This window comes from Mirounga leonina, unplaced genomic scaffold (genome assembly GCF_011800145.1).
Source record: "Mirounga leonina isolate KUSES-001 unplaced genomic scaffold, KU_Mleo_1.0 Mir_125, whole genome shotgun sequence".
Classification (NCBI taxonomy): Eukaryota; Metazoa; Chordata; class Mammalia; order Carnivora; family Phocidae; genus Mirounga; species Mirounga leonina.
In genome coordinates this window covers 14,906,045-14,933,222 of record NW_023270305.1, presented here as the reverse complement: position 1 = coordinate 14,933,222, position 27,178 = coordinate 14,906,045, and the positions used below count along the sequence as shown (strand labels likewise).

Sequence of the window (27,178 nt, the reverse complement as noted above, 5' to 3'; positions counted from 1 at the left end):
GTAGCATTTTACTAAATGTAAAAGATCTAACATTCATCATTTTTTTGGTACAGGTTGGCAAAGATTCTTTTGGCAAAGACTATATAGAAAACTTAAAACAGAACGATATTTCTACAGGTAAAATTGCAACTTTTTTGAAGTTTGTTTTTATGACTTTCCTCTGGGATCTGGTTACAAGAACAGTTGAATATGGAATAGAATTATTAGATCCTCCTCTGGTGGCCAGAGAATTTTTATGCACAGCCTCGTCTCGTCTTACTTAAATGTCGTTTGGTTAATTCTTTCATGTACATTCCTCCAGATGGGAATAAAATGGTAAGAGGTTACAAACCTTCATCTCGTAGAAATGTTTCAAAAGCAGGTGGCAAGAGAAAACAGGTGCTGCCTTCACAAAAGATGTTTTAAGAAAAGTCATTGACTGTCATGGCTGGAAATGATCTTGGAAACCACTGAAGCTGATGCCATTGCTGCACAAAGAGAGACTGAAGGCCAGATTGGTTCTCAACGTGTCCAAGAGCACACAGCTAGCTGGAGCCAGTCGGGAGCAGAATGCAGGTCTTTGGCTCCATTTCAAGGCTTTTCGCTGCTGCCAAAGGCCGCCTGATCAACATTTCCATTTACACTACAGACCATGATTCTTGATGAGATGCAAAGCTTATGAAGAAACACAACCAAGTTCGTTGTATAGGTTTGACCTTTCATCTCTCAACTCAAGTCTGTCATTTCTTTCACTGAAGAAAAGAAATGTGACAATCTAGAGGAATGCAGATGTAGCCGCTATGATTAATGTGGGCAAACTGGAAGGGGGGAGTGGTTTGCTGGGTTGTTACTAATGTAGAGCAAAGGTCTTCGTCGTTGTATAGGTGATGGGTATAAATTAGCGCTGATTGCTTATTCCTTTTATCATTCCAGATGGTTAAAGGTTAGAAAGTTTTTCCAAAGATGAGTGGTGCATTGAAATTGCTAAGAGAGATTATCCATGCCAGGCTGTGTGTATATGATTGTAAGTTCTTTTTTCTTTTAGAATTTACATATCAGACTCAAGATGCTGCTACGGGAACTGCGTCTATAATCGTCAATAATGAAGGTACGTGTTTCGCACATTGAAGTGTCATTTCATGAAACAGTTCATGTCCAGCACGAGAGCAGGAGCATCAATTTTTACCGTAATCCTATGGATCTCTTCCCATACCCACCACTCCAAGGCCCCAAGTGTGGTCTTTCCCATCTAACTGTGCATGTTTCCCTTTATTTATACTTCCCAACTTGATCATTTAAATATAAAATTCTCCATCAATACATAGGAAGTGTTACAGTTGCCTCAAAATAATATTTATATCCTGAAATGTCCCATTACCCTTCATATGAACTCAGAATTGATATTTGTCTCTAAAAGCAGTTAAGTATTCATCTGTCATTTCAGTTATACCAGGTAAATAAATGTAAATAGATAGGTGCACAGGGAAGTTAATGAATCATATTTATAGAATATTTACTGAGCAAATGGCAGCAACTAATTACTTCTAACTTATCATTAGTGTTCAATTTTGTCTGCTCTTTAAACGGCAATCAAATCTCAAAAGCCTATATATACAACTAAGTCTGTCACAGGGCCTTGCAACAGTTGAAACATTTGTCTTTAAAAACAGTAACTTCCCTTTACCCTCAAGTAAAGTTTTCATCATTTCTGCCAACTATTTTAAATATTAAAAAAAAAACCTATGTGAAATTCTTTAATTCAGAATGAATATTCAGAAGTACCAAGCATTTCATGGGGCACCTCAGACAGAACCTGGTGCATTGTGGGCAGTCAGCGTGCACTTTGTGAAATTAGGATTTGTCATAAAATGTCTTTGATTTGTAATATAGTTTCATACAATCATTTCTCACAGAAGATATGGTATTTTTAGTTCTACTCTAGTGATCCCAGAGTTGCAATAACAACGATGAAAAAATGTATTCCACTTAAAGAAGATAAAATTTTTCATTCTAACGATAGACAGTCTGTGTTCATTACTTTCAGCTAAATTTTAAGTAATTATTGCTGTCAACAGCAGTTCATTCCCTGTCTTAAACCTCTTTTTTGTGTTCTAGGGATATCTTCGAGTTCCATTTCTTCCTTATCGATGTAGCAAGAAACTACACTTTCCATGCAAAGATATAGTTTAATATTGTGTATTGAGTGCCTGTTATGCTAGAACTTGTCTGATTTATATATCGTATCTGGTAATGCCCTTGAGACTCTAGATGGTCATAGAAGAGCTAACACAAATACCCAGAGAGGGGACCATCAGCTCCCTTAAGTGAAGGAATGAGTAGCAAGGTAAAGTAAAGAATTCAGCTTTGACAAGTTAAATTGGAGGCATGAATGATCTGGCCATATGGCCATGTCTACTGGACAGCTGTAGTCTTGGTCTTGTTGCTTATCAGCCAAGGCCAGGCCAGAAACGTAGATCCAGGAGTCAGCAGCACAGATGCAGAGAGAATGAGGTCACTGAAGGAGAAAAGGAAGGAGATATGCTGTCTTTCAGTGTGTGGGTACTTTGAATTTTTCCAGTACCAAGATTGGGTTTATGCTGAACCATCCCCACCTTATTAAGTCCTCCTTGTGGCCAACAGACACATCTGTGGTAAGATGATAGGCTAGCATGTGTTCTGTGTTCAGAGGTAATTTTAGGTCATGCGTATACAAGATCAGCACAAGCAGCCCGAAGCACAGAAAAGAAATGACCGCTGTAGTTCGTCCCCTAGATCCGTGCCGTCCAAAAGAAACGTGATGCAAGCCACAGACAGAATTTGAAATTTTCCATGAGCCACATTTTAAAAAGTCAAATAGGTAAAATTAATCTTAATATACTCACTTAACCTGAAATATCTAAAATATCCTTTTCAACATGTAATCAAAATGTTCTTAAAAACTACTGAGATATTTTACCTTTTTTTTTTTTTTTTGTACCCGGTCTTTAAAACCTGCTATGTACTGGGTGTTATGTGCAACTAATGAATCGTTGAACACTACAACAAGAACTAATAATGTACTGTATGTTGGCTAACTGAACATAATAAAAAAGTTTTAAAAAATAAAAATAAAATCTGCTATGTATTGTACAATTGAAGTACATCTCAATTTAGACCAGACACATTTCAAGTGCTCGAGGGCCACATGTGGCTTGGGCTCGTGGCTCTCATATGCTTGGGCTCGTGACTCTCATATAGGACAGCACAGCTCTTGAGGGCTCACCTCACAGATAAAATGCACCCCACTTCTTCCCCATTTAGGTGGGATTGTTGAGAGTGGGTCCAAGTAAGGAGTATATAAGATTCTTACTTCAGCTTCTGTTTGATCTGGTATTGCATAGGTCAAATATCCCTCTCTTGACCTTAGGTTATCTGGCACAATTTCCCATCTGTTAGATATTATAAAATACGTTTTGATTTTCAGAATACCCTAAGGTACACACACAAACTGACTGCATACTGCAAAGCCTTAGTTTTTAGTGTTGGGCAAGTTTACTCCTGTTCGTACACATCATTATGACATCTGTCATTTTGGATTTGGATCTTTACCACATACTCTGTACCAGTCATTTTTAACTATGTTATATATCATTTTCCAGCTAGTGTTCTTTGTATATAAGAATATTGGTAGGGGAATTATGTTTTAGATTTTACTCAAAATTATCAGAATAATATTAAACCTACAGGGCAGGGATACTGTAAAAGAAGATACAGTAGGAATATAGAATTTCACCGGAATCACCTAGAAATGTCAAAATTAAGACTTAAAACACATTTAGCATTACGACTTTGAAAGGGTGATTGTAACATTGCAGAATATCATCTCTTGGTTTTTAACATAAATATGCGGAAATTCTTTATAGGCCAGAATATCATCGTTATAGTGGCTGGAGCAAATTTACTTTTGAATACTGAAGACCTGAGGGAAGCAGCCAGGACCATTAGCAGAGCCAAAGTCATGATCTGCCAGTTAGAAATAACTCCAGAAACGTCTTTGGAAGCCCTGACAATGGCCCACAGCAATGGAGGTGATTTTACATATTTGTTATTCTTCCTACAAAAGTTTTTATCACTGTTATAGTGAAAGGTAGCCTTTCAAGTTAAGCAAAGCAGTACTTTCCCTGGAGTAAAATATGCTTTCTCCCACCTGTGAGATTCACGGTCTTCTTGTAGTTCTTGATAGTGTGAGAAAAGCTTACAAATAGGGTAAAAAAATAACCTGAGTAGCACTACTGATATCCCGCAATATAAATCCTCAATCTAGTTAGCAGAAATAATACAAGTAGTTACTAGAAACTCAGAAGCAGCCCAGGGCCCAACAATAGAATGATGGCTTTCCCAGGAAGCAGAGGCCAAGCTGCATGTCATGTATCATGACGGCCCAGGTGGGTCTGTTTTGATAAATGTATCTAGGAATTGAAAATTAGCTCTTTCTCCTTTTTGTAATACTCCATCTCTGCTCTGTAAACAACAAAAGATTATTTATATGTAATATTTTCTATGTTGTCAACGTCCTTTAAGCAGTGAGTTGGTTCTGTTTGCTGCTTTGCTTAACTTGAAAGGCTACCTTTCACTATAACAGTGAGGCAGGCAGAATTGCATAGTAAAACCCTTCACCCAGCATCAACAGTTATCAGCACATGGCTAAGGTTGATTTCCCTGTCATCCCACTCACTCCCCACTTCCGCCTCAGCAAATCACAAACTCTTTAAAAATCCAAATAGTTTCTTTGTGTTTGTTTCTTGCTCACCCTTGACTCCTGGGCAAAGCATCTTTTGAGGTAGAATCCCATTTCTGTTCCTTTTTAGCTTTGCGGTCTCTCCAGAATTATCCGACGTTTCTGAGCCTTGTTTGTTAAATGCATATAGAAATACTTCCCTACAGAATTGTTCTTCTAAGAATGAAACAAAATAAAATATGATGGGGCGCCTGGGTGGCTCAGTTGGTTAAGCGACTGCCTTTGGCTCAGGTCATGATCCTGGAGTCCCGGGATCGAGTCCCATATCTGGCTCCTTGCTTAGCAGGGGGTCTGCTTCTCCCTCTGACCCTCCCCCCTCTCATGTGCTCTCTCTCTCTTATTCTCTCTCTCAAATAAATAAATAAAATCTTAAAAAAATAAAATAAAATAAAATATGATGCTGAGCACGATGTAATAAATCTCAATAAATCCCAAATTTCTTCTCCTTTTCACTTCTCTCTTTAAATTTAAATTAGGGTAATATCTGGATCGCAGCACCATTTGGTCAAAAAAAATCAAAAGCGAAAGTTGCCACTCTAAAACAATGGCTTCCTTTTGATATTGCAACTGTAGTTCTGTGACTTAAGAGAGAGAACCTCTGGGGCGCCTGGGTGGCTGAGTCGTTAAGCGTCTGCCTTCGGCTCAGGTCGTGATCACAGGGTCCTGGGATCGAGCCCCGCATCGGGCTCTCTGTTCAGCAGGGAGCCTGCTTCTCCCTCTCCCTCTGCCTGCTGCTCCCCCTGCTTGTGCTCTCTCTATCTCTCTGTCAAATAAATAAAATCTTTAAAAAAAGAGAGAGAGAACCTCTTTGACTTTTCCACATAAAACTTTCTTGTCAAGATACAAAACTAAAAAGAGAGAAGAAAAAGAACTATGTGTGTGTGTGTGTGTGTGTTTGTATAAGTGATTTCTTCCAAAGTCTACGGCGTTCTACATAGCAATGAAAGTAAGTTACTTGAAATGATTTTGTAGAGAATTTTTAAATGTATGTCCGGATTTAACAAATTTTCCTCTTGGCAAAACAACGTGCCATGGCAAATCCTCACTGACAGTTAATGTATTTTTAATGGACTCGAAGCTGTCAGAAAGCATTCGAAGCCAAAACCCATTTGGTTACATTTCTCAGAGTGTCACACATAGAGTCTAATGTTACGGTAAGCATTGCCTGCGCTGCACTCCTGTGAATTGAGCGACGTGAATACAACGTGCCACTTCATTCTTGCTCCTGTCTTGCCTTCTATCGGTCAGGGCATATTCTCATCTAACTACTTTTCCTACTCTCCCTTGCTTCTCAGAGATCACTGTTTCCTCTGTCCTAGTCTAGTTACATGTTAACTACCCAGCCTGTGGAGGAGAGAACGGTACAGCCACTGCAGGTGAGGCTAGAGCTGTCCCGATGGGCAGACAGCCTGGCCTCGGGCTGTCATTTGGGTGTGTCCAAAAATGCTTCCTCCATCACCTGCCAGGCAGCTCTGCCAGGCGAGGAGCTGGAGGACCTGGGGCATCAGGAATTGGCGGGGGTATGGGGCGCCTGGATGGCCCAGTTGGTGAAGCATCTGACTCTTGATCTCAGCTCAGGTCTTGAACTCACGGTCGTGAATTCAAGCCCTTCATTTAAAAAAAGGGGGGTTGGGAGGGAATGGGCAGGGGTAGTGATGGTAAGCCAAAGAGCACTAGCTGATGTCATGCTTTTACTAAGAGCCAGCATGTCTCAGTATGAATTCCATGTACTTTCATATATATTTGATCCTCAGAAAAACCTTATGACAAAGATATGGCAGGCATTATTCTCCCAAACTGAAGGTAGGAAGATAGACTTGGTGAGTTTAAGTAATTAGCTCAACCAAGGTCATTGTAGAAACCCAGATTTCAGAGGCCAAGACCCAAGTTATGTGTTCTAGAACACATTTTAAAGAAACTGCCACATCCCATTGACTCCAAGGAACTGAGCCTTTATGAAGAAAAGTAAAATCCATGAACTGTAACACTGTTCAACATGTAGCCTCGGCTTCAAGTGTTTTTGCTGCTCATTCCTCGGAGACGCTAGAGTGCTTTCTACAACGCGTCCCTTACCCGCTCCCATAAAACACACGCACGCTGCACACACATGCACACGTACTCTGCTGACCAGAACTCAGCTGGTCCTCACTTGGTAGTAACCAGCCAGAAGCAGCTTAGATTCTATACCATGAGTGTGTGTATGTGAGAACTTACTGTGTTTTCATTCTCATGTCAGAGAAGACTGATACAATGAAGGGAGCACTGGTTTGAGAGTCATGAAGTTTGGCTTTGAATTCAGAATCCATCCCTTAGTAAATGGGGGACCACACGCAAGTCAGTTCTTCGCTCTGGGCCTCTGTGAAACAAGAGAACTGGTCTGAGAGCTCTCCCAGCTGCTTCATGTCAGGATGTATGAATGGACTGATCACAGAGCAGAGCAGACAACGCTTAGAGATGTGTTGAGCACTGCGTGTCCTGTCCATTGCCCCGCGAGACTTGTTTCCTATGATAACCAGCAGTATTCCATCTATAAGAAGGTGGTAAAGTCCCCCTCCTCCTCCTCTGTGGGTTTATTATCACAGCTCCCTTATCTGTCCTTCTTACAAGTAATGAATTCTGAGTTAAACACATTGTATGACTGAATTATATATAGTTGTTAAAATATAGAGGGAAAAGACACCCCCCCATCTTTGAACATACGGTTTCAGAACTCTCTCGTCTTCACCTAAAGGAAAGCATTGGTTTTAAAGGGACAGCACGTGCAACATCAGAAATGAACCAGTGGCCCTCGACGGCCCCCTCCTCTCTAGGTCATGATGCTCTGAGGCAGGCCCACGGCAGGGCTGGTGCTGCAGCTGCTTGTGATGAAATTATGCATGTCGGGTCTGGTGTTTATATCCATTTCAAAGCAAATGGAACATTACAGGAACAATTATAAATAATTGACATTGTAAGATCGCCAAGATTAAATTCTAGGTAGGATACAAAATATCTTTTAATGACACTTTAGTCCTTGTCCATTTGGCAAACCAAACTTCTTGGCTGGCCACCTTGACTTTCACGGTGACGTTGTCCAGCCCATGGCCCAAGTTTGTGGAGTGTTTCTGCTGCTCACTCAACTCACAGAAAACAACCCCTCGAGGGAGGCCGCCAAGCCAGCGTTTTGGTTACCCCAGCCTTCCCATGGTTTCACTTAGGGTGACTTTCTTCCTGTTTCTCTGAGCTAATTATTAGAGCCTTCTTAACTGTCCAGCTCCTGCCCTGCATGGTGACACTATTCTGAGCTTCCACCTCATTTTCCTGGCTCTGCACCTCCGCAGCTGCCCCCAGAGGCCTCCCCGGTTCCTCACGGACGCTCTTGTGCCGGCTGTTGCGTGCTGTGAAGACCACCAGGAGTTTAGCCCCGTCTGTAACTGTTCATGCCGTTGTCATGAATAATAATTATGTTGGGTGCTGTCAGTCACTCTGCAGCTCCAAGTTACTCCATGGTGCCGCTTATGACTCTGTTTTTACATGATTCCAGGATGATATCATTTTGTCCCACCATATCTATCACAAATGTGCATTCTTCTTTGATTAGCGTTATCTACTCATTCTTCACATTTTTTTTAACCAGGGTAAAGTGTTTTTGCTTATTTATGGTGGCATGAGCCAAAGAAGAGTCCTTTCTTTATAGCAGTTTCATTTTCCCCTAAATTTAGTTACTAGTCAGACTCTAAGCTTTTGCATCCAGCCTATTACTGTCCGGCATTGGTCAGAATGCTTTCCTTCAATAAAATACAAGCAAATAAGATTTGACTGATTTTTATACAATGTTTATGGTCAAATTAAATTGTAGGATTTCTCATTCCAGCAACTCTTTTTATTGCTTAAAATGCAGTGTAACTGTTTCTTTAAAATGTGTTTTTATTGTGGAAAATGTCAAATATATATGGACATACAGAGAATAGGACAGTAAACCCACATATTCTATCGTTTAGCCTCAATAATTCTCAACACGTGGCCAATCCTGTTGCATTTACACCCCAGCTACTACTCCCCACACCCTCGCACTGCAACCTTGGGTTATATTCAGAAGCACCAGCCAGACATTAATATCATTTCATTCACAATGTACTTGGTTTTTCATGTAAGGTGTTATACATGTTTTAAGAATGCTGTCTCTGCCTGGTGTATACCAGGTAATCTGTGGTCAGATTGGTTCCCATCACCCTTTAGAACTAATCCCTTATTAGTTTAGGAAGTAACCTCTCAGACTTTTTCTCTTTTGTGCAAGTGTAAAAATGTAAATACACATATAATTATGCTTTGTTTTATTAAAAAAAAAGAGGGGGTCATACTGTAGTTTTTATTACAAAACTTCCTTTTTTCGCTTACAAATTATAGAAATCTTTCTGTGACAAAACAGAGATCTGCTTCATTCTTTCTAACAGCAGCAGAGTATTCCATTAGAGGTATTTTTTTTTTCCTAACCAGTCCTGTCTGTTGAAGCTTAGGTTTCTTTTTGGTTTTTTTCTGTTAAAGCAGAGCTGAATATCACTGGACCTCATTTTTGCATGCCTGTGTATTTCTGTAGGATAGGTTTGAAAAAGGAATTGCTGGATCAGAGATCTTTTGAGATAAAATGGAACTTTTATAAGAATGGCTCAGTGCTGGGGCGCCTGGGTGGCTCAGTCGTTAAGCATCTGCCTTTGGCTCAGGTCATGATCCCAGGGTCCTGGGATCAAGGCTCACATGGGGCTCCCCGCTCAGCGGAGAGTCTGCTTTTCCCTCTCCCTCTGCCCCCGCCCCCCCCGACTCGTGCTCTCTCTCTCTCAAATAAATAAAATTTTTTTTAAAAATTAAAAAAAAAAAAAAAGAATGGCTCAATGCCGTTGTTCCATACTGGTAGCTTGCTCTACCCTGTGCTCAAATGCCTTTGCATGAAGATTTGGAGATCACAATACATGAGCACTGCTTTTTCAATTCACCGTTTGAGGAAAATAGGGAGCCATGTATTTGTCCTGGAACCATAAAAAGTAAATGGATGTGTTGCAATGCTGGGCATTGAGGGCCTTTATGCATAATTGACATCTCTAAGACCTTGCAAAAGCGGGAACACCAATGAGAGAGACTGTTGCCAGGCTACGAATTCCAACAGAAGGCAAAAGAGATGGGTGGACAGGCGGGGGTTTCGGGCTGTGTGTGAAGGACAGTATAATAACAGTAATAATCCCTTACGTTTGTACAACACTCTACAGTTTACACAGGGCTTTTACACCCGTTTTCTAATTTAAGCTGCACAGTAACCTATACAAAAACATGAGCAGCCAAAAATATACCATAGAATTTCTGTGGGTGGACATTCTGGATTCTAAAATAATGAAAATGGGGGAATCGTGTTACCTGTAAACCACTGGACAAGACCCACAGGCCAAACCAAAATGCGAAGACTAACGAAGGTGTAGAGGCAAACTAGCCTCACCAGGCGGAAGTAGTGGGCAGTTTCCATCAGCCACGTGCTGATGAGCATCTCCCCAAGAGGCTCAGTGCCGCAAGAACTGCGGAAGACTCACTTGGGGAACTCATCCGTGCACGTGTTCCCCAAGAGATTCTGATCAGTGGGCTTGAGGTGGAGCCCAAAAGTCATGCACTTTAATGAGCTCCCCTAGTGATGCTGATGTGCACCTAAGCTTGGGAGGCACTGTTCTGGAAGGGTCTTTGAGAACTGCAGCTAGAAGATTTGACTCTCTGGGTCTATAGTAGATTGGGGTCACTAAACATATAAATCAATGGACCTGGGTAGAGGAAAAGAAGACCAACCAATCTAGTTGGGTCCTCTGGTGGATGAGTGAATGTTTTGACAAAGGGGGAGCTTCCTGTGAACGGAATCTCTAAACACTTTCAAAAAATATGTATTTACAGAGTTCCACCCCAAAGGCTGTTTTAAAATATTGTAAATTGGGGTAAGGGCTTGTGCTGCTATAAGTAGTCCTGGTCTAGAGAGATGACCAAACACTGGACTTAAAGCTGGAGGAGCCCAGATGGGAACCCAGCTTAACCATGTCCCAGTGTATGACCTCTGACCTCATCTCTCTGAAACTCACTTTTCTTCTCTGAAAAATGTAAAAATTCTTCTGACACTGTAATGCTGTGACATTCTCATTTTCCCTGTCTCTGCTATCGCCATCCTTCCTTCTCTTGTAGGCTCATAGTCTGAGCTAGCCCTCAGCCTCAGATTGAATTTCTCCTCCTTTCTCAAGCTTTCCTTTATGTTCCCGGATTGCCAAGAACGTAAGCTTCTGTGAAAAGTGTATGTTTGGAGCGCCTGGCTGGTTCAGTTGGTGGAGCATGCGACTCTTGATCTTGGGATTGTGGGTTCGGGCCCCACCTTCAGTGTAGAGATTACTTAAAAATAAATTCTTAAAGTCTATGTTTGCATGAGTAATCGTGATATATTTGGAAGTCATGCATAGGTGTTCAGAACCTACGTATGTACATGAACTTCCTACATCCTGTCCTTACCAGGAAATTTTTTACTTCTTCATTATTTCTTTCCTAACATCTCTTTTTTTCTTTCCTGAAAAATGGATTTATGAACAAAAATGTTCACACCAGCCTGAATGTTCACATTCATACATGTCCTTTCATGCCACAGCATTTAAAATTTTCTTTAATGTTGTTGGCCTTTGCCATAACTTTGTAATCACCTTGGTTGTAATACTGTCGCTTGCCCTTGAAGTTGAAATGTTGTGAAGTGAAAAATGGAGCAAATAGAAATAAGAAGGGGCTGGTACTAGGTCACCATGGAGATTGAGATTTCAGACTTTTCTAAGTTGATTTTTCATCTAATAGGGAAAATGGCTGCACAAGGGGATTTCCCTTAGTGACTGTAAGCGCACCATGTTAAAAATGGTGACCACTGAACCCCCTTTCCATTCCTTTACAGTGAAAACATTGTTCAATCCAGCTCCTGCTATTGCTGACCTGGACCCTCGCTTCTACAGACTCTCAGATGTGTTCTGCTGCAATGAAACTGAGGTAAGGATGGAACGTTTTACTCATTCCATAAGAAGCCAAAGACTTTCATGCAAGTGGGTAAAGGAAAGAGGCAGGACTAACCACGTCAGCTTGGTTGCATGTAAATTCCTGGACCCAGTGAAAACAATTTTCACTAACTGGGGTGTGGAGAAAAGGAAATTAGTGAGTCCTAGGGGGAAAACAAAAAGATTCTCTGAGTCATCTCCATAATCTGGCACTTATCAAACCTCAGCTAATTTTAGTCCTCTCCCTGCCTTCACACTATTGGTGGTTTGTTTTCTTCTTTAATTCTACATTCTATGGACTAATTAGTATTAGAGTTGCTAGATTTAGCAAATAAAAATATAGGATGCCCAGTTAAATTTGAATTTCAGATAAACAGCAAATAATATATTAAATGTACTTGTACTATGAAATGATATTTATCTGAAATTCAAATTCAGCTGGTCCAACAACCCTAAGTAATATACAACCCCTGGAGCATTTGCCACCTTCTCTTGTGAAGACCCTGTGACCACAGGGGTGGACAGGGGTGCTCCACTGATGCCACGGGAAGGACCTCGGGGGCCCCTCTGTTAGGAGAGGGCCCTCTCAGTCCATCTGAGGGTCATAATGGATAGAGCTGCATAAGATATCTACCAATACATTCAGATTGTGCCATTCATTCTGAAGCATTTTAGGAAGAAAATTTCAGTATTGCTCCCTTTCTTGGCCAGACAGTTTTAGACCAGAGCTCTCTCTCAACATTGGGAGGCAGGACATATGATACAATGCAACATGCAGAGACAGAAAGCTAGTAATTAAAGAACTATAATAGTGTAGGAGGGTTCCCCTTTCTCCACATCCCCGCCAACATCTGTCATTTCCTGTTGGGTTAGCCTGGTGATGGGTATTAAAGAGGGCACGTTCTGCATGGAGCACTGGGTGTTATACGCAAACAATGAATCATGGAACACTACATCTAAAACTAATGATGTAATGTATGGTGACTAACATAACATAATAAAATAAAATAAAATAAAATAAATAAATAAAAAATAAAAGAACTGTAATAGTAATTGTCCATGTGGGTCAAAGACTGAATGGATGTTTCTAGGATTTCCTGACCTGCCTTTTTGTTGTCTCTCAGAACAGAAGTAAATGAAAAGGAAGACTGCCACAAGGAAACTGATTTTAACAAATCACAATAGGCTATACAATATTTGGGGGCAACCACCATGGCCAGGCCTTGTGCCAGGAGAAAGGGATTGTGGGAAATAGTAACCATTTCCCAATAAGAAGTGCGATTACCCTCCACTGCCACCTGATTTGCCTACTACATACTTGCAGAGCCCTATATTTATTCTTCAAACACTCATCATAGCTCAAATTACTTATTACTTCAAAGTCACGCAGTATCCCTTCTGGCCCATTCTATTGATTGATGCAGGAAAGTCTGCCCTTGTGCCCCACCTCTCAATAGAAAATTGTCCTTGTCACAGTGTGAAAAGAGCATCTACGATGTGATATACATTGATGGAGTTATCTTTGGAAATTACCATCTGTTATATTGTACCTAGCATATAGTTGGCACCTAGTAAGTGCTTTTTGAATGAATGAACAAATGAACAAACTTTGGTCTTTAAGAAAATTGATCTCAAACACTCAATAGAAAAAAGAAAAATTTTAAAAGCTTAATGTTCTTGTGGAGGACTTCTAATCATAATAATGTAAATTCATGCTTTAAGATACCCTCTCTGGGGGCACCTGGGTAGCTTAGTTGGTTAGGCATCCGACTCTTGATTTTGGCTCAGGTCATGATCTCAGGGTCATGAGATCGAGTCTGGCATCGGGCTCTGCTAGTCATGGAGCCTGCTTAAGATTCTCTCTCTCCCTCTCCCTTTCCCCACCCCACTGCTCTCTCTCTAAAAAAAAAAAGAAAGAAAGAAAGAAGAAAAAAAAACCTCTCTCTGCTCCATACACAAACCATTAATATATAAATATACAAGAGACAATGAAAAGATACTCACAAGCTCAGAAATAAGATAACTCCACGAGCAGAAAGGGAACAGAATCCTGGAGCATTCAGCCCTGAGTGTGCTAGAAGCAGGCATAGGTGGTAGGGACCTCCAATGGGTCATGGGTACTAAAAATGTGCCCCTCGGGGGAGACTGGAGCAGTGCCCACTGCTGGACCCTGGAGATGCTGGGCTGAGGCTCCCCTGCTAACCAAAAAGTGGAGGAAGCTGCTAGGCTTGCTACCTGAGACTACAGCAGTATGTAAAGCTACCCAAGCTGAGGAGACAGGACAGAGGTCCTGCCTGTGATCAGGAAGGAATCAAGCCAACTGCTAACTTGGTGACCAGGAATATGACTAGGTTGGCAGTATCATTGGTAACAGCAGAACAGGAACTCCATACTGCCGACATACCACCTGGCTCTGGTTTAGAGACCCTCAGGGCCCTGATGGATGCAACTACGAAACCACTGGAAAGGCAGGGATAAGCCTCGGGGGAGCTGAAGCGTGGGATTCTCCCAACTCACAGAGAGTAACGTGAGCCTGCAAATGAAGAAACCTAATGCTCAAGAGTTATCCAACAAAATCAATGGTCTAACATGAATGAAATTCAAATAATGAAACAATGCAAAAAAGACTTTAAATATTGAGATTCTCATTCATTAAAAAAATAGAAAGTTAAGTGTGAAAGAGAAACAGGATCAAAGCAACGATATGTGAATCTAAAAACCAATCAATTAGAAATCTTGAAAATGGAAAAACACCTTTGAAATATTTCTATAAAACACTCATTAGGAAGATAAACATTAGACTGGAATGAAGAATTGGTGAATTGAAAGAGAATTCATCAATTCACAAACAAGTGAAAAACTCAATTCACCTAGAAAGTATCACAGAAAGAATTTTTTTTAAATATTAAGGAGGAATTTAGAGAAATGAAATATAGCTCGAGCGGCTCTCACATACATCTAATCGGAATGAAAGAAGAAGAGAAAGGAGGGAACTGGAGAAAAGCAATATTAGAGGAAAAACTGCAAGGTGTTGTCTAGAACTGAGGAAGAGCATGAGTCCTCAGATCAAAAGTGTATTAAAAGTACCACCTGGGGCGCCTGGGTGGCTCAGTAGGTTGGGCGTCTGACTCTTGATTTTGGCTCAGGTCATGATCTCGGGGTCATGGGATCGAGCCCCGCCATCAGGCTCCACACTCAGCACAGAATCTGCTTGTCCCTCTCCCTCTGCTCCTCCCCCTGCTCATGCTTTCTCTCTCCCGCTTGCTCTCCCTCTCGCTCTCAAACAAATAAGTAAAATCTTTTTTTAAAAGAAGTATCACCGGAGATAAATGGATATAACTCTCTACTAACATACATTTTAATGGAACTTTGTAAAATGAAACATAAAGACAAAAATATTTTTAAACAGCCAGAGGAAAAAAGATTACATATAAGTGATAAGAATATCCAATACTTCGTTGCTTGTAAAAGGGGAAAATGGAAAAATTGATGTCCATGAAAAGGAGAGTAGATTTTTTTAACCTGTAGTATATTTGCAGTATATTTGTAGTGAATGGAATACTGTGCAGTTCAACAGAAGAAGAGCTCTGCATATCAGCACAAATGAAATTATATTTAAGGGAAGAAGCATATTGCCAAATAACATCTATGAAAAACATGATTTACCTCCTTTAAAGAGAAATATCTGAAGCAAATAAAGATAACACATAAAGATTTATTAAAAGCAGGTGGTAGGTACATGGGTGTTGCATTATCTTTTACGTTCAGGATCCTTTCATCAAATAGTTTTTTAACAGGTTTTTAGAAACCACAAGAATTCAGTGTTTCTGAAAATAGACCATCTCACCCCACAGATGTAAGCATTCTCAATAATGAAGATCAGTAAAAAAACTTACGAAAAGAAAACAGAAGGTGGCCTCAGGGCACAGCCAACTCAGACAGAAAGGGTCTGTGGAAAAGACTGTTCGGGAGGGACACATGGTCAAGTTAATGAAACCTTTGCTGCTGGGGAAGACCAAAGCCCAGAAGGAGCAGACATTGTGGGGTGACTTCTAGGCCCCAGGAAGGGTTAATCTGGGCATGTTCAGAGCAGGCACAGGAAGAGACAGACCCTTTCTTAGGAAGAAATGGGATACAGAAAAGACAGAATTTGGTTATAAACCCTTTGAGTCAAAAAGTATCCTATAATTCATCTAGTCCAGTGATTTTGTAGCCATTAATTTCAGGACCAGAGAGGGTCCCCAGAGGTGCTCGAGGGGTGCCTAGGGGATGAGGAAGCAGGGCTACAGTCCCTCACCCCTACTTCAGCCAGAGCCCTTTCTACACTCTGGGAGAGAACTGTGGTCCTGTGCAGGCCCCTCATTGTACAGACTGTATACGACATGGGGAAAGTTCCAGAGTCAGTAAGTAGCGGACATCTAAATGTCAGCACGTTGCTCTCTCTGCGACACATCAGTGCCTCTCCTACCCTGCTTCCATCTTCTTGAGCAAAAACAAACACAAGAAATGGGTGTTGTGCAAACGTGGAAAGCTGTGACTAGTAATAAGAGAAGGGCATTATGGCCCAAGAGGGGGCCTAGAAGAACTACGGCCTTAGGTGTGAAATTTACAGACATGATTTATATCAAAATCATTGTCAGCGGCCCCTCCCTTTTCTCCTGTCTTCCCTCCCCTCTTCCTTTCTTCTGTAGAATTCTTTGTTCCCTCTCTTTTTGATGAAAATGATCACACATACACACAGAAAAAGTTGGAAGAACAATACAATGAATAGTCACATACTGTCCACCCAGATGGTTGTTAACATTTGCTATGTTGCTTCCTCTCTCCCCTGTGTGTGTTTCTTTTTGTTTTTGTTGAATCGTTTCAGAGTAAGTTGCAGATTACATGATACCTGACTCCTAACTACTTCAGCACACATCTCCTAAGAGGAGCCACGATACCATGATCACACTTAAGGAAAGTGTTAATAACTCTGTTCTGTCTTCTAACATCCAGGCCACATTCAAATTTCCCCAGTTGTCCCAAGAATGTCCCTGAGAGCTCATTTTTGTTGTCATTGTTATTGGGCTTTTAATTTCTTTCCCTGGGCCAGTATGCATCAGAGTTCCCCACGGCATTGGTTGTTACGCAAAAGAAGGGAGACATTTTCTAGAAAAACAAATCTAATCTGGAAGTGGACCCAGGTTACTATTCTCACTGCTGTTTCCTCTCACTTGTCTGTATCCCAGGCTGAGATCCTAACTGGCCTGGCGGTCGGCAGCCCTGCAGACGCGGGGCAGGCTGCACAGATGCTCGTGGAAAGGGGCTGCCACGTGGTCATCGTCACCTTAGGTGCTGAAGGATGTGTGATGCTGTCAGAGACAGAAGCCGTGCCAAAGCACATTCCCACCGAGAAAGTCAAGGCTGTGGATACCACGGTAGGTTTTAAAATTTCAGAATCATGTCTGCCCCCTTGAAAAATCATCATTTAGGGGCGCCTGGGTGGCTCAGTTGGTTAAGCGACTGCCTTCGGCTCAGGTCATGATCCTGGAGTCCCGGGATCGAGTCCCACATCGGGCTCCCTGCTCGGCGGGGAGTCTGCTTCTCCCTCTGACCCTCTTCCCTCTCGTGCTCTCTCTCTGTCTCTCATTCTCGCTCTCAAATAGATAAATAAAATCTTTAAAAAAAAAATCATCATTTAGTAACAAAGATCCCGCACCTGAATTTTTGGATCATGAGGTAAGAGCCCGAGGAGGTGATAGGGTAGAAGAGAAGAAAAACCAGGTGGGAGGACTAGATCGTAATCCTTCCCTAACCAGCTGGGGGACTTTATTCAAGTCACTTAACCTCTCTGAGCCTCAGTTTCTTCATCCATAAAATCAGAATATCAGTAGCATTATACCTGTATTACCTATATTCATTCATTGATTGATTCAAAAAATACATACTGAATCCCTGTTATATGCCAGTCATCTATTGGGTGCTGGAGCTATAGTGATGAAAAGACAAAGTCTCTGTCTCATGGGGCTTAGATTGTAGACCCTATAGCGCCGCTGGTTATTAAAAGCTTCACATGTGGAATGAAAGAGCAAGGAGCACTGGTTGGCAGAACTCATTCTTTTAGCCAACAAATAGTAACAGCTAACATTTACCACATGCTCACTGTGTCTCTTTTGCATACATCTCATACAATCTTTACAGGAGTTACAAGAGGCAGGTTACTATCCTCCTTTTACAGATTTAGAAACTTGCCCAGGACCATAATGCTAGGACGTAACAGAGCTGGGGGTTCAAAACTCAGCCCATGGACTCCAGACACCTCTTGTATAAGGCGCTGCGTTAAGAATAAGCAGGTTAAGTGGACAAGTCACAGCCCAGAATGGGATGGAAAGGAAACAAGTTAGAAAAAAAAGCTCAGGGTTCCTCTAAAACTGGGAAAATAAAAATTATTTGCTTGTGGCCTAGAATTGAGAAGAGCCGGGGGCCTGCCTGGGTGGCTCAGTTGGTGAAGCGGCCAACTCTTGATCTCAGCTCAGGTCTCGATCTCAGGGTCATGACTTCAAGCCCCGTGTTGGTCTCCACACTGGATGTGGAGCCTACTAAAAATGTTTTAAAAAAGAAGAGCTGACTAGCAAAGTATATAAATGTCAGGGACCCAAAACTAAGTTGGAGAATAAACATTTTAGGGTTCTTATTTGTAAGAAATTAATATGTAATTATTTATAAAGTATATTTTGGTTTTTATGCTTTGAAAAGACTTTGAGATGTGGGTCATTTATCAAAAAGGAGCCTGGTGAATCTGATGAAGTTATGGGTGCGAATATGCTTTGAAAAATAGATAAGTACAAGGAATGCTTTTATAACATGAAATTACACCCTGATTGCCTTTCACAGTGTGCTTGATCAGGTATTTGATAAATTATACTTGGTGTTGTCATCCCTTTCATACAGAGTCATTTTGGAAACCATTATTTTTTTTCTATCCTGTCAAGTAGTCACCTGAATTTAAGAGGTTCCTTCCTAGTTCTGAAATTAGACTAAAACTAGTCCAGGTCCTGAATTAGAGCAGAAGAATTTACTCTTTCTTTGCTGAAAATGATGGGTCCTGGGGGGTGCCTGGCCGGCTCAGTCAGTAGAGCATGTGACTCTTGATTTCAGGGTCATGAGTTCAAGACTCACATTGGGCATAAAGCTTACTTAAGGGCACCTGAGTGGCTCAGTTGGTTAAGCATCTGCCTTCTGCACAGGTCATGATCCCAGGGTCCTGGGATAAGGCCCCACATCGGGCTCCCTGCTCAGCGGAGAGCCTGCTTCTCCCTCTCCCTCTGTCTACTGCTCTGCCTACTTGTGCTCTCTCTGTCTATCAAATAAATAAAATCTTTATAAATAATAATAAAATTTAAAAAATAAAGCTTACTTAAAATAAAATAAAATGCATATGATGGGCAAAAACTGTACCTTAAAAATGAAGGGTCCTCATGAAGATGTCGGTCCTCATGAAGATGTCCACTTAACCTGCTTGTTCTTAACGCAGCACCTTATACAAGAAGTGTCTGGAGTCCATGGGCTGAGTTTTGAACCCCCAGCTCTGTTACGTCCTAGCATTATGGTCCTGGGCAAGTTTCTAAATCTGTAAAAGGAGGATAGTAACCTGCCTCTTGTAACTCTTGTAAAGATTATATGAGATGTATGCAAAAGAGACACAGTAAAGATATGAAGATATCCCCCAAAAGAGACTCAGCCTCTGCTTCCAGTGTCTGTGTGGGTCACAGCTGCTTCTGCTCATAAGCACCAAAGCACAACTCAGGCCTACACAGAACCAGGGATTTATTTGGTGCACCTGACTGGGAAGTCTGAAGGTGCAGCCCAATGCAGAGGTTTAGCCGCGTAGTTGGAGCTTGCTCGCGCTCTCCCTGTTGGCTCTGTCTGCCTTGTGATGGCCTTTGAGCTCAGGTGGGCCCGTCCTGGGAGTGGTCCCGGGCAGCTGCCCACCCACAACGGTGCCCACCCACACCGTGCCCCATGTCGCATCCCCATCCCTGGTGTCAAATACAAATCAAAGAACTCGGGGTGCCTGGGTGGCTCAGTGGGTTAAGCGTCTGCCTTCAGCTCAGGTCATGATCTCGGGGTCCTGGGATCGAGCCCCGCATCGGGCTCCCTGCGCGGCGGAGAGCCTGCTTCTCCCTCTCCCTCTGCTTGCCGCTTTGCGTACTTATGCTCTCTCTCTCTCTCTCTGTCAAATAAATAAATAATATCTTTTAAAAAAAATCAAAGTGGATGCTGGTCAGACAGACACAAGCCCTGCCCAGCACAGAACACATGGGTGGCGATGCACCGCTGGGGCCCAAGACCCAGTGAGGAGGAAACCAGCCGCAGACATGCGCAGGTTTGAATCAGTAGTCATTATCCTCAGAGACATTTCGTGTTGAAGGATTGGACTTCTTAGATCACGATGGATGGCGTCTTGAGCATCTGAAATACAGATGCACGAGGAGGTTTTCACACTTTGTTGATACTGTGTTGTGCCCTTTCATTCGGTTCCTTAGCACGTGCAGTTAATGTTTTGGTTTCAAGAAAGGTGAAACCCATGGGCGCCTGGGTGGCTCAGTTGGTTAAGCAACTGCCTTCAGCTCAGGTCATGATCCTGGAGTCCTGGGATCGAGTCCCGCATCGGGCTCCCTGCTCGGCAGGGAGTCTGCTTCTCCCTCTGACCCTCCCCCCTCTCATGTGCTTTCTCTCTCTCTCTCATTCTCTCTCTCTCAAATAAATAAAATCTTGAAAAAAAAAAAAAAAGAAAGGTGAAACCCAGTGGGAGCTCAGAGGAGAAACGATCCCAAAAATGGGATCACGAAAGATCAGGGCACTGGATTGGATCAGCAAGGGTTTTCCATCAAGGGCCAGATAGTGAAGTTTTAGGCTTCGCAGCCCTTACGTATGCACGGTCTGTCACAACTACTCACCTCCACCGTGGTAGCATGAAAGCAGCCATAAACAACTCTGTATGCTATTGACATGAAGTTGGTATTGGTCTAACCTAGGTTATTTTACGTTAAGGTGTTAACTGGAATCACCAGTGCAATCACTAAGAAAATAAAACAAAACAAAACCCTAAAAGAAACAAGGGAATTACAGTGGTACCCTTAAAAATATCTATTTAACACAAAAGAAGGCAGGAATGGAGGAATAAAGAAGCTACTGGAAGATATGCTGTTGTAAACTGAGGGATAAAACTTAGAGGGAGACACGGGATCCAGGAAGCAGGCGAGGCCACTGAGGAGAGAAGTCGGGACGATGAAGGGGAGTCCCAGGGCCCCAGCAATGCAGTAAGCCCCTAACCAGGCCATCCCGGTGAGAGCAGGAGAGCGGAGAGCCCTGGAGGAATGTCTCCCAGAACCAAAAACAAAAACAGGAAAGGACCAAGAAGGACACAGTGGAATATCCATGTGTTTGAATATGCCCAGAGATTTTTAGTTTTCTTGCAGAATTTGAGGGTGAAGTAGTAATTAATATGCAGAAAACTGTGGCAATGAAGAAAAGAGGCAGATTTTTGCTCTATGTCATCTGCCATCCAAGGGTTAAAGTATGATGAAGTAAATATGATCTCCGCACACCACACGGCTGTGAATACGTAGTCATAGCAGTGTAAGTGCCAATTACCGATTTATCCCAACATGGAGATTATAATCCTGTTTTGAAGATGGAAGGATACAGTGAGTGTGTGTCCGTGCACCTGGGGAGAAGAGAGCGGAATGCCCATCCTCCAGAGGTGGAAGCCAAGAGAGAATATTGGAAACTGACCTTAAGAAGCAGCAGTAGAAGCCTATAACCAGGAATTGAAGATAAATACCAGAAGAAACCGCTGAAGGAATTTCAAAGTATCTGCCTCATGGAAATGGTTCTGGAGAGAGATGGGGCATTTACTCTTTAAGCCTTATCTTTTTACACCATATACATGGATGGCTTTGATCCTTTTCTAAAATGACAAAACACAGTGAGATACCACCGGACACCCACTAGAATGGCTACATGGTAACAAGGTGTAACAAGGACATGGAGAAATCAGAACCCTCAAACAATGCCGGTAGGAAGGTAAAATGGAAATGGAAATGCTTTGGAAAACATTCCAGAAGGGCTTCAAAAAGGTAAATTTAGAGTTACCCGGTCGGTAACTCTAAATTTAACCAGCCATTCGACTTCTAGGTATACACCCAAAAGAAATGGAAACATGGGGCGCCTGGGTGGCTCAGTCGTTAAGCGTCTGCCTTCAGCTCAGGTCATGATCCCAGGGTCCTGGGATCGAGCCCCGCATCGGGCTCCCTGCTCGGCGGGAAGCCTGCTTCTCCCTCTCCCACTCCCCCTGCTTGTGTTCCCTCTCTCGCTGTGTCTCTGTCAAATAAATAAATAAAATCTTTAAAAAAAAAAGAAATGGAAACGTGTCCACACAAGAATTTATCCACGAATGTTTATAGCAGCATTATTCCTCCCGTTCCCAAATTGGAAACAACCTGACTTTCAACAACAGATGACTGGATAAACAAATTATGGTACATACATAGAATAGAATATTATTCAGCCATGAAATGGAATACTGATACAGACTACAACGTAGATGAACATCCAAGACATTACACTAAGTGAAAGAAGACAAACATAGGGAACGCCTGGGTGGCGCAGCCGGTTAAATGTCCAACTCTTGGTTTTAGCTCAGGTCAGGATCTCAGGGTCCTGGGATCGAGCCCCATGTCACACTCCATGCTCAGCATGGAGCCTGCTTGAGATTCTCTCTCCCGCTCTCCCTCTGCCCCTACCACTCATGCTCTCTCGCGTGCGCTCTAAAATAAATAAAATCTTTAAAAAAGAAGACAAACATAAAAAGCCACATATTATATGCTTCCGTGTAGATGACATGTCCAGAATAGATAAACCTATAGAAACAGAGGGTAGATGGCTGGCTGCCAGCAGCTGGGAAGAGGGGGCAGGGAGATTGACTGCTAATAGGTACAGGAGTCCTTTCTGGGGCGAGGAAAATGTTCTGGAATTAGATGGTGGCGATGGGTGCACAACCTTCTGGATATACTGACAACGACTGAATTGCACACTTTTAAAGGGTGAGTTTTATGGTATGTGAATTATATCAATTTAGAAAACAAAGGTCAAACAACAATAACAAAAAGATCCATCTAGGCCCTTCACCGATGAGCGGATACTCTTGGGATAAAGAATCTTCCACGTCATAGCTCCACTGAATCTACTGAATGGGCCCTCAGCGTCCCCCCATTGGAGCGGAGGTGACACAGGAAACAAGGCTAGTTATTTTCTGGGTGTAGAATCTCCCTCAGCCTTTTTATGCTATCTTTGTCCTCTCATCCTGCACTGTCATTATGAAAATCCTTGCCTGTTCTGCACACCACTGTTCAGCCTCTTCATAAGTCCAATAAAGAGGAGATAATTCACATGGTGAGGCGAGGAGCTCCCACGGAGGCATTTTCTCCGGAACAAATGGGCTCCTTCACTTTTCTGTCAGGAGGGCATTACTCGCTCTCAGGCGGCTTATGACCTCACTTTTCTCCTCCTAATCCCTCACGATGCAGACTTAAAAAAAAAAAAAAAAAAAAAATCATGTCGTGCCACCTAAATGTATACAATTTTTGTCAATCACACCTCACCAGAGCTGGCCAAACTGAAATAAATAAATAAATCGGGGATGGCATGGCCGGCGGAAACCCCTTCAGTTGGCTCCCCTTGCCCACCCGAGACAGGCAGGCTGCCCTAGAAGGAGCCATTGCCCATTCAGCATCAATGCTCCTGCTCTATTCAGCTCACCTCCGTGTCGGTAGTTGGCTGTATCACTTCTATTTTTACCTCCATCTTTCCTATTGTACTACCATGAGATGGGGCAGGAGTGCAGATGTCCTCCGCTCAGTTTGGGAGAACATGACAGATGTGTCTCTGTGTTACCTGAATCTCAGCCTCCAAATGCCACGGCCCTCGTGTCCTCCATGGCTGTCCTCCACCCTGAACATAAGGGGGCTTGGCCTTCTAGTCTCGATTGCACTAAATAATCACTCCCTAGTCAAGAGTCGCACACATTTAAGCATGGTCATATTTTAGGTTATTGTGCTAGTGTGATATATTAGAACATTAGTTATCCTTGGCCTACAAATTGATACAGAAATTGCTTTTGTACGTGTAAATGGTTAAAGTCCTAGAATCTGCATTCATACTCTTGTTTTTTAAGAACTCGGCCTATAGGCTAAATCTGTCTTCCCAGGAATCGCTTACCTTATAATAAGTCATCCTAATGCAGGGTATTTAAGTAAGCTGACAGTAATCAAAAGCCAGGGGCATGGGGATTCTCTTTCCTCTTCTTTATTCCCCTTTTTTTTCTGTCCATTATATTTGAGTCCTGTGGTATTCACAGTTGCTGGGTGAGGCATGAGGCAGTGTCAGCCCAGCTGCATGGATGCCCCCAACAGATAACTCAGGGCTTGGAGAGTTGGAGGAACTAAAAATCGCACCAGTAGGAAGTGGGGATGGTTTCTTTTAAAGTTTGCATGGAAGCAGTCATGAAGGTACAGTGATTGCTGCGACTGATGGGTTACCCCCAGTTTTCCAAGTTAATTTCTCTTTAGAGTATTCCCCACATCCCAGGATCTGGCCTTCAGCCATCCAGGCTGTTCTTAAGGATTGGCTCCCATTAATCTACCTCTGAGGCACCATTCAGAATTGTCATTCTTTGAAATTGTTCAGCCTTTGAAAACCCAGGTTTGAAGGGCCATTTTCCCATCTTTGTATGACTTTTCCCCCCAGTCTACCTCCTCTTCCCATTCCCACCCCCTAGCCAGGGGAAGACCAAGCTAATATTGCCAGATGTCATTAGAACCAATGAATTTAGAGCTCTTAAGAGCTATTCCCCACCTCAGGCAAACTGAGGTGTTTCCTCCTTAGCCATAGTCTTGTTGAGAGGACTGAACACTCACCAGTTCTTACCCGGCCACTGCCAGTGTTAGTCTTTGTGACGCTCCTTAAAATGTGTTTCCCCAGCAAAGCACTCTTTCTCCCTCCCACCTCTTTCTTTCTGATGAACACATACATTCTTTGCATTTGTTAATAATTAGTAGGATTTCTGAGGGGTCTTTGTAGCTCCTACTCCTTTTTGTCCTTGAAAAGAGCCTTTGCACAGTTCTGTCCAGAAACTTACATTATAGCCAAGATACAGTTTGAGCTCCCTTCACTGTTGATTGCCAGGACTTGGAAAAGGGTTGGGATAGGAAAACACTGTGGGTAAAGAGCAGTAGAATCTTGGATGCTGAAGAGGTAACTCTAAAATAATAGGCTAACTTTAACTGCCATGTCAATTTATTATCCAAGAAGTTAACTGTCGTTTCCTCCATATTTTGACCTCAGGAAAGTTAAATATCTACTGATATTGCCACTGCTTAAAGTATCTTGGAAGATAGTCTTTTAGAACGGCCTTGAGAGCACCTTGACCCTACTTATCAGTCTACTGGGTTTTTTTCTTTCTATTCATAAAACTAATACATACTTAGTTCTCAAGAGGAGAAAAAATCAGACAACATAGAAAAGCATAAAGAAGAAAGTCAAATACCCATGAGTCTACCACTTAGATATAACCACCAGTATCCTTTTAAATATTTTATTTTTAAGTAGTCTCTGCACCCAAAGTGGGGCTCGAATCTACAACCCCCGAGATCAAGAGTCGCACACTCCACCGGCCCAGCCAGCCAGGTGCCCTCTCCACCATTATACTCTTCGTACAAATCCTTCCATATTTTTTTCCAGACCCATTCATGCACTTTTGAATATCTGTTAATGGAAAATTTGAATATTTCCCCCAGCAGAGATTAATATGTGTAATTAGGGGAAGCCTCTACAACTCAGAAAGATCAACCATTTCTCTCGAACAATGTAAATGGGCAATTCACTGAAGAAGAGATACAGAAAATAAATGTGATAATGTTCAACCTCACAAGAAACCAGGATTATACAAATGAAAATCACAGTGAGATTCCCCCCTTAACATCAGTTCAGCAAAAAACAAAGACTGATAATGTCAAAGTCCAAATAAATTGGAAGCACATGTGCTCAGATAATTCTGCTGGGAGTGTAAATTTTACAATGTTTTCAGAGGGCAATTTGACAGTCCCAATTTTTTAAATATGCTTTCCCTTTGACCCAGTAAATCTAAGAATCTATCCTGCAGAAATGTTCATATGTACAAAGATTGCTAAAGAATATTTATTCTGGCTTTATTTGTAATAATCAAAAATTGATCAGATGTATCTACATAATCATCAACATGAGAAAATCAAATTTTAATAGCAATGGTGACATTTACTTAAAAATAACTCTAGCTCTCTGTAAATAAAAGCATATTTAAAAATCTGGGGGAAAAAACCCCACCAAACTACTATTGCTCACTGGGACGGGGAAGAGGAGGGGACAGGAGGCAGGTGCCATAAAGGAGGACTTCTACATTCTACTCCATATTCTAAATTGTTTCAGTATTTCCATGACCCTTTATATTTCATGCATTACTTTGAAATTTGGAGGACATATGATTTGGGGACATGGCAAAAAACTATTTGCGGCCACATCTAGCAAATAAGAGAGGGGATATCATTTCTCAAAGAGTGTGCCGGGTGGTATCCTCACAAAGGAGCCAGTAATTGGCCAGGTTCACTCTTGGTCTCATAAAGAACCTCTCAAGCATTCCAAAAGCTCTATATAAGTAGGCTGAGTAGCCCCTTGACTTAAGATGACTTCTGAATGGATACACACCTGATGCCAAAGAACTAGATCTGCATTGCCTTCAGATCCAGGCACCGGAGCTCCTTTTTAAGTCTAGATATTTCCCTACACACTTTTGACAGGGTTTTTTCCTTAATCTTTCTGAAGAAACAATTTCCCTTAAAAATATGTTATTTTATACAGTTTCCCTTGGAAATAACAGAATAAATGTCAAAGCTGCACTGTTTCTGTTCATCACTCAAATGCATGGCAGATCTTCAGAGAAGCTTTACTCATGGTCATGTTTTCTTTCAGAAGGGGTCTGCTTACCAGCCTTAAACTCTTCAACCCTCATTCCCACAATTAATAATATATTGAATGATCCAGACCTTGGCTTTGCCACATTTCTTGGTCTCTATTAGTTGATGACCTGAAGGAATGGTAAAAAGAGCCAGGCCATAGGTGATACCTCATTTTTAGGTACTTAATAGTTCACATACTTCATTGTCCATGTACCTCCCATTTGAAACAGACCTGAATGGAAAGGCTCATGAGGGATGGAGGAACATCTATAACAATCCTTTGGACTGAAGTGTGTCCCCTCCAAAATTCGTATGTTGCAGTGAGTAGGTAATTAAGGTCATAAGGATGGAGCCAGAGGACTAAT

General features: G+C 42.1%; 1 protein-coding gene across 3 annotated transcripts in view; it reads left to right on the top strand.

The window, feature by feature from the left end:
• The window catches only part of RBKS (ribokinase), an 82,781-nt gene that overhangs the window by 27,444 nt on the left and 28,159 nt on the right, over positions 1-27,178 (top strand). For 2 of the 3 annotated variants that reach the window (XM_035000814.1, XM_035000816.1), the window contains exons 3-7: positions 54-117; positions 1,025-1,087; positions 3,882-4,046; positions 11,685-11,776; positions 17,010-17,198. In XM_035000814.1, coding sequence (XP_034856705.1) covers positions 54-117; positions 1,025-1,087; positions 3,882-4,046; positions 11,685-11,776; positions 17,010-17,198 — 573 coding nt within the window. The remainder of the gene's footprint in view (positions 1-53; positions 118-1,024; positions 1,088-3,881; positions 4,047-11,684; positions 11,777-17,009; positions 17,199-27,178) is intronic. The other variant, XM_035000815.1, reaches the window with a different exon arrangement.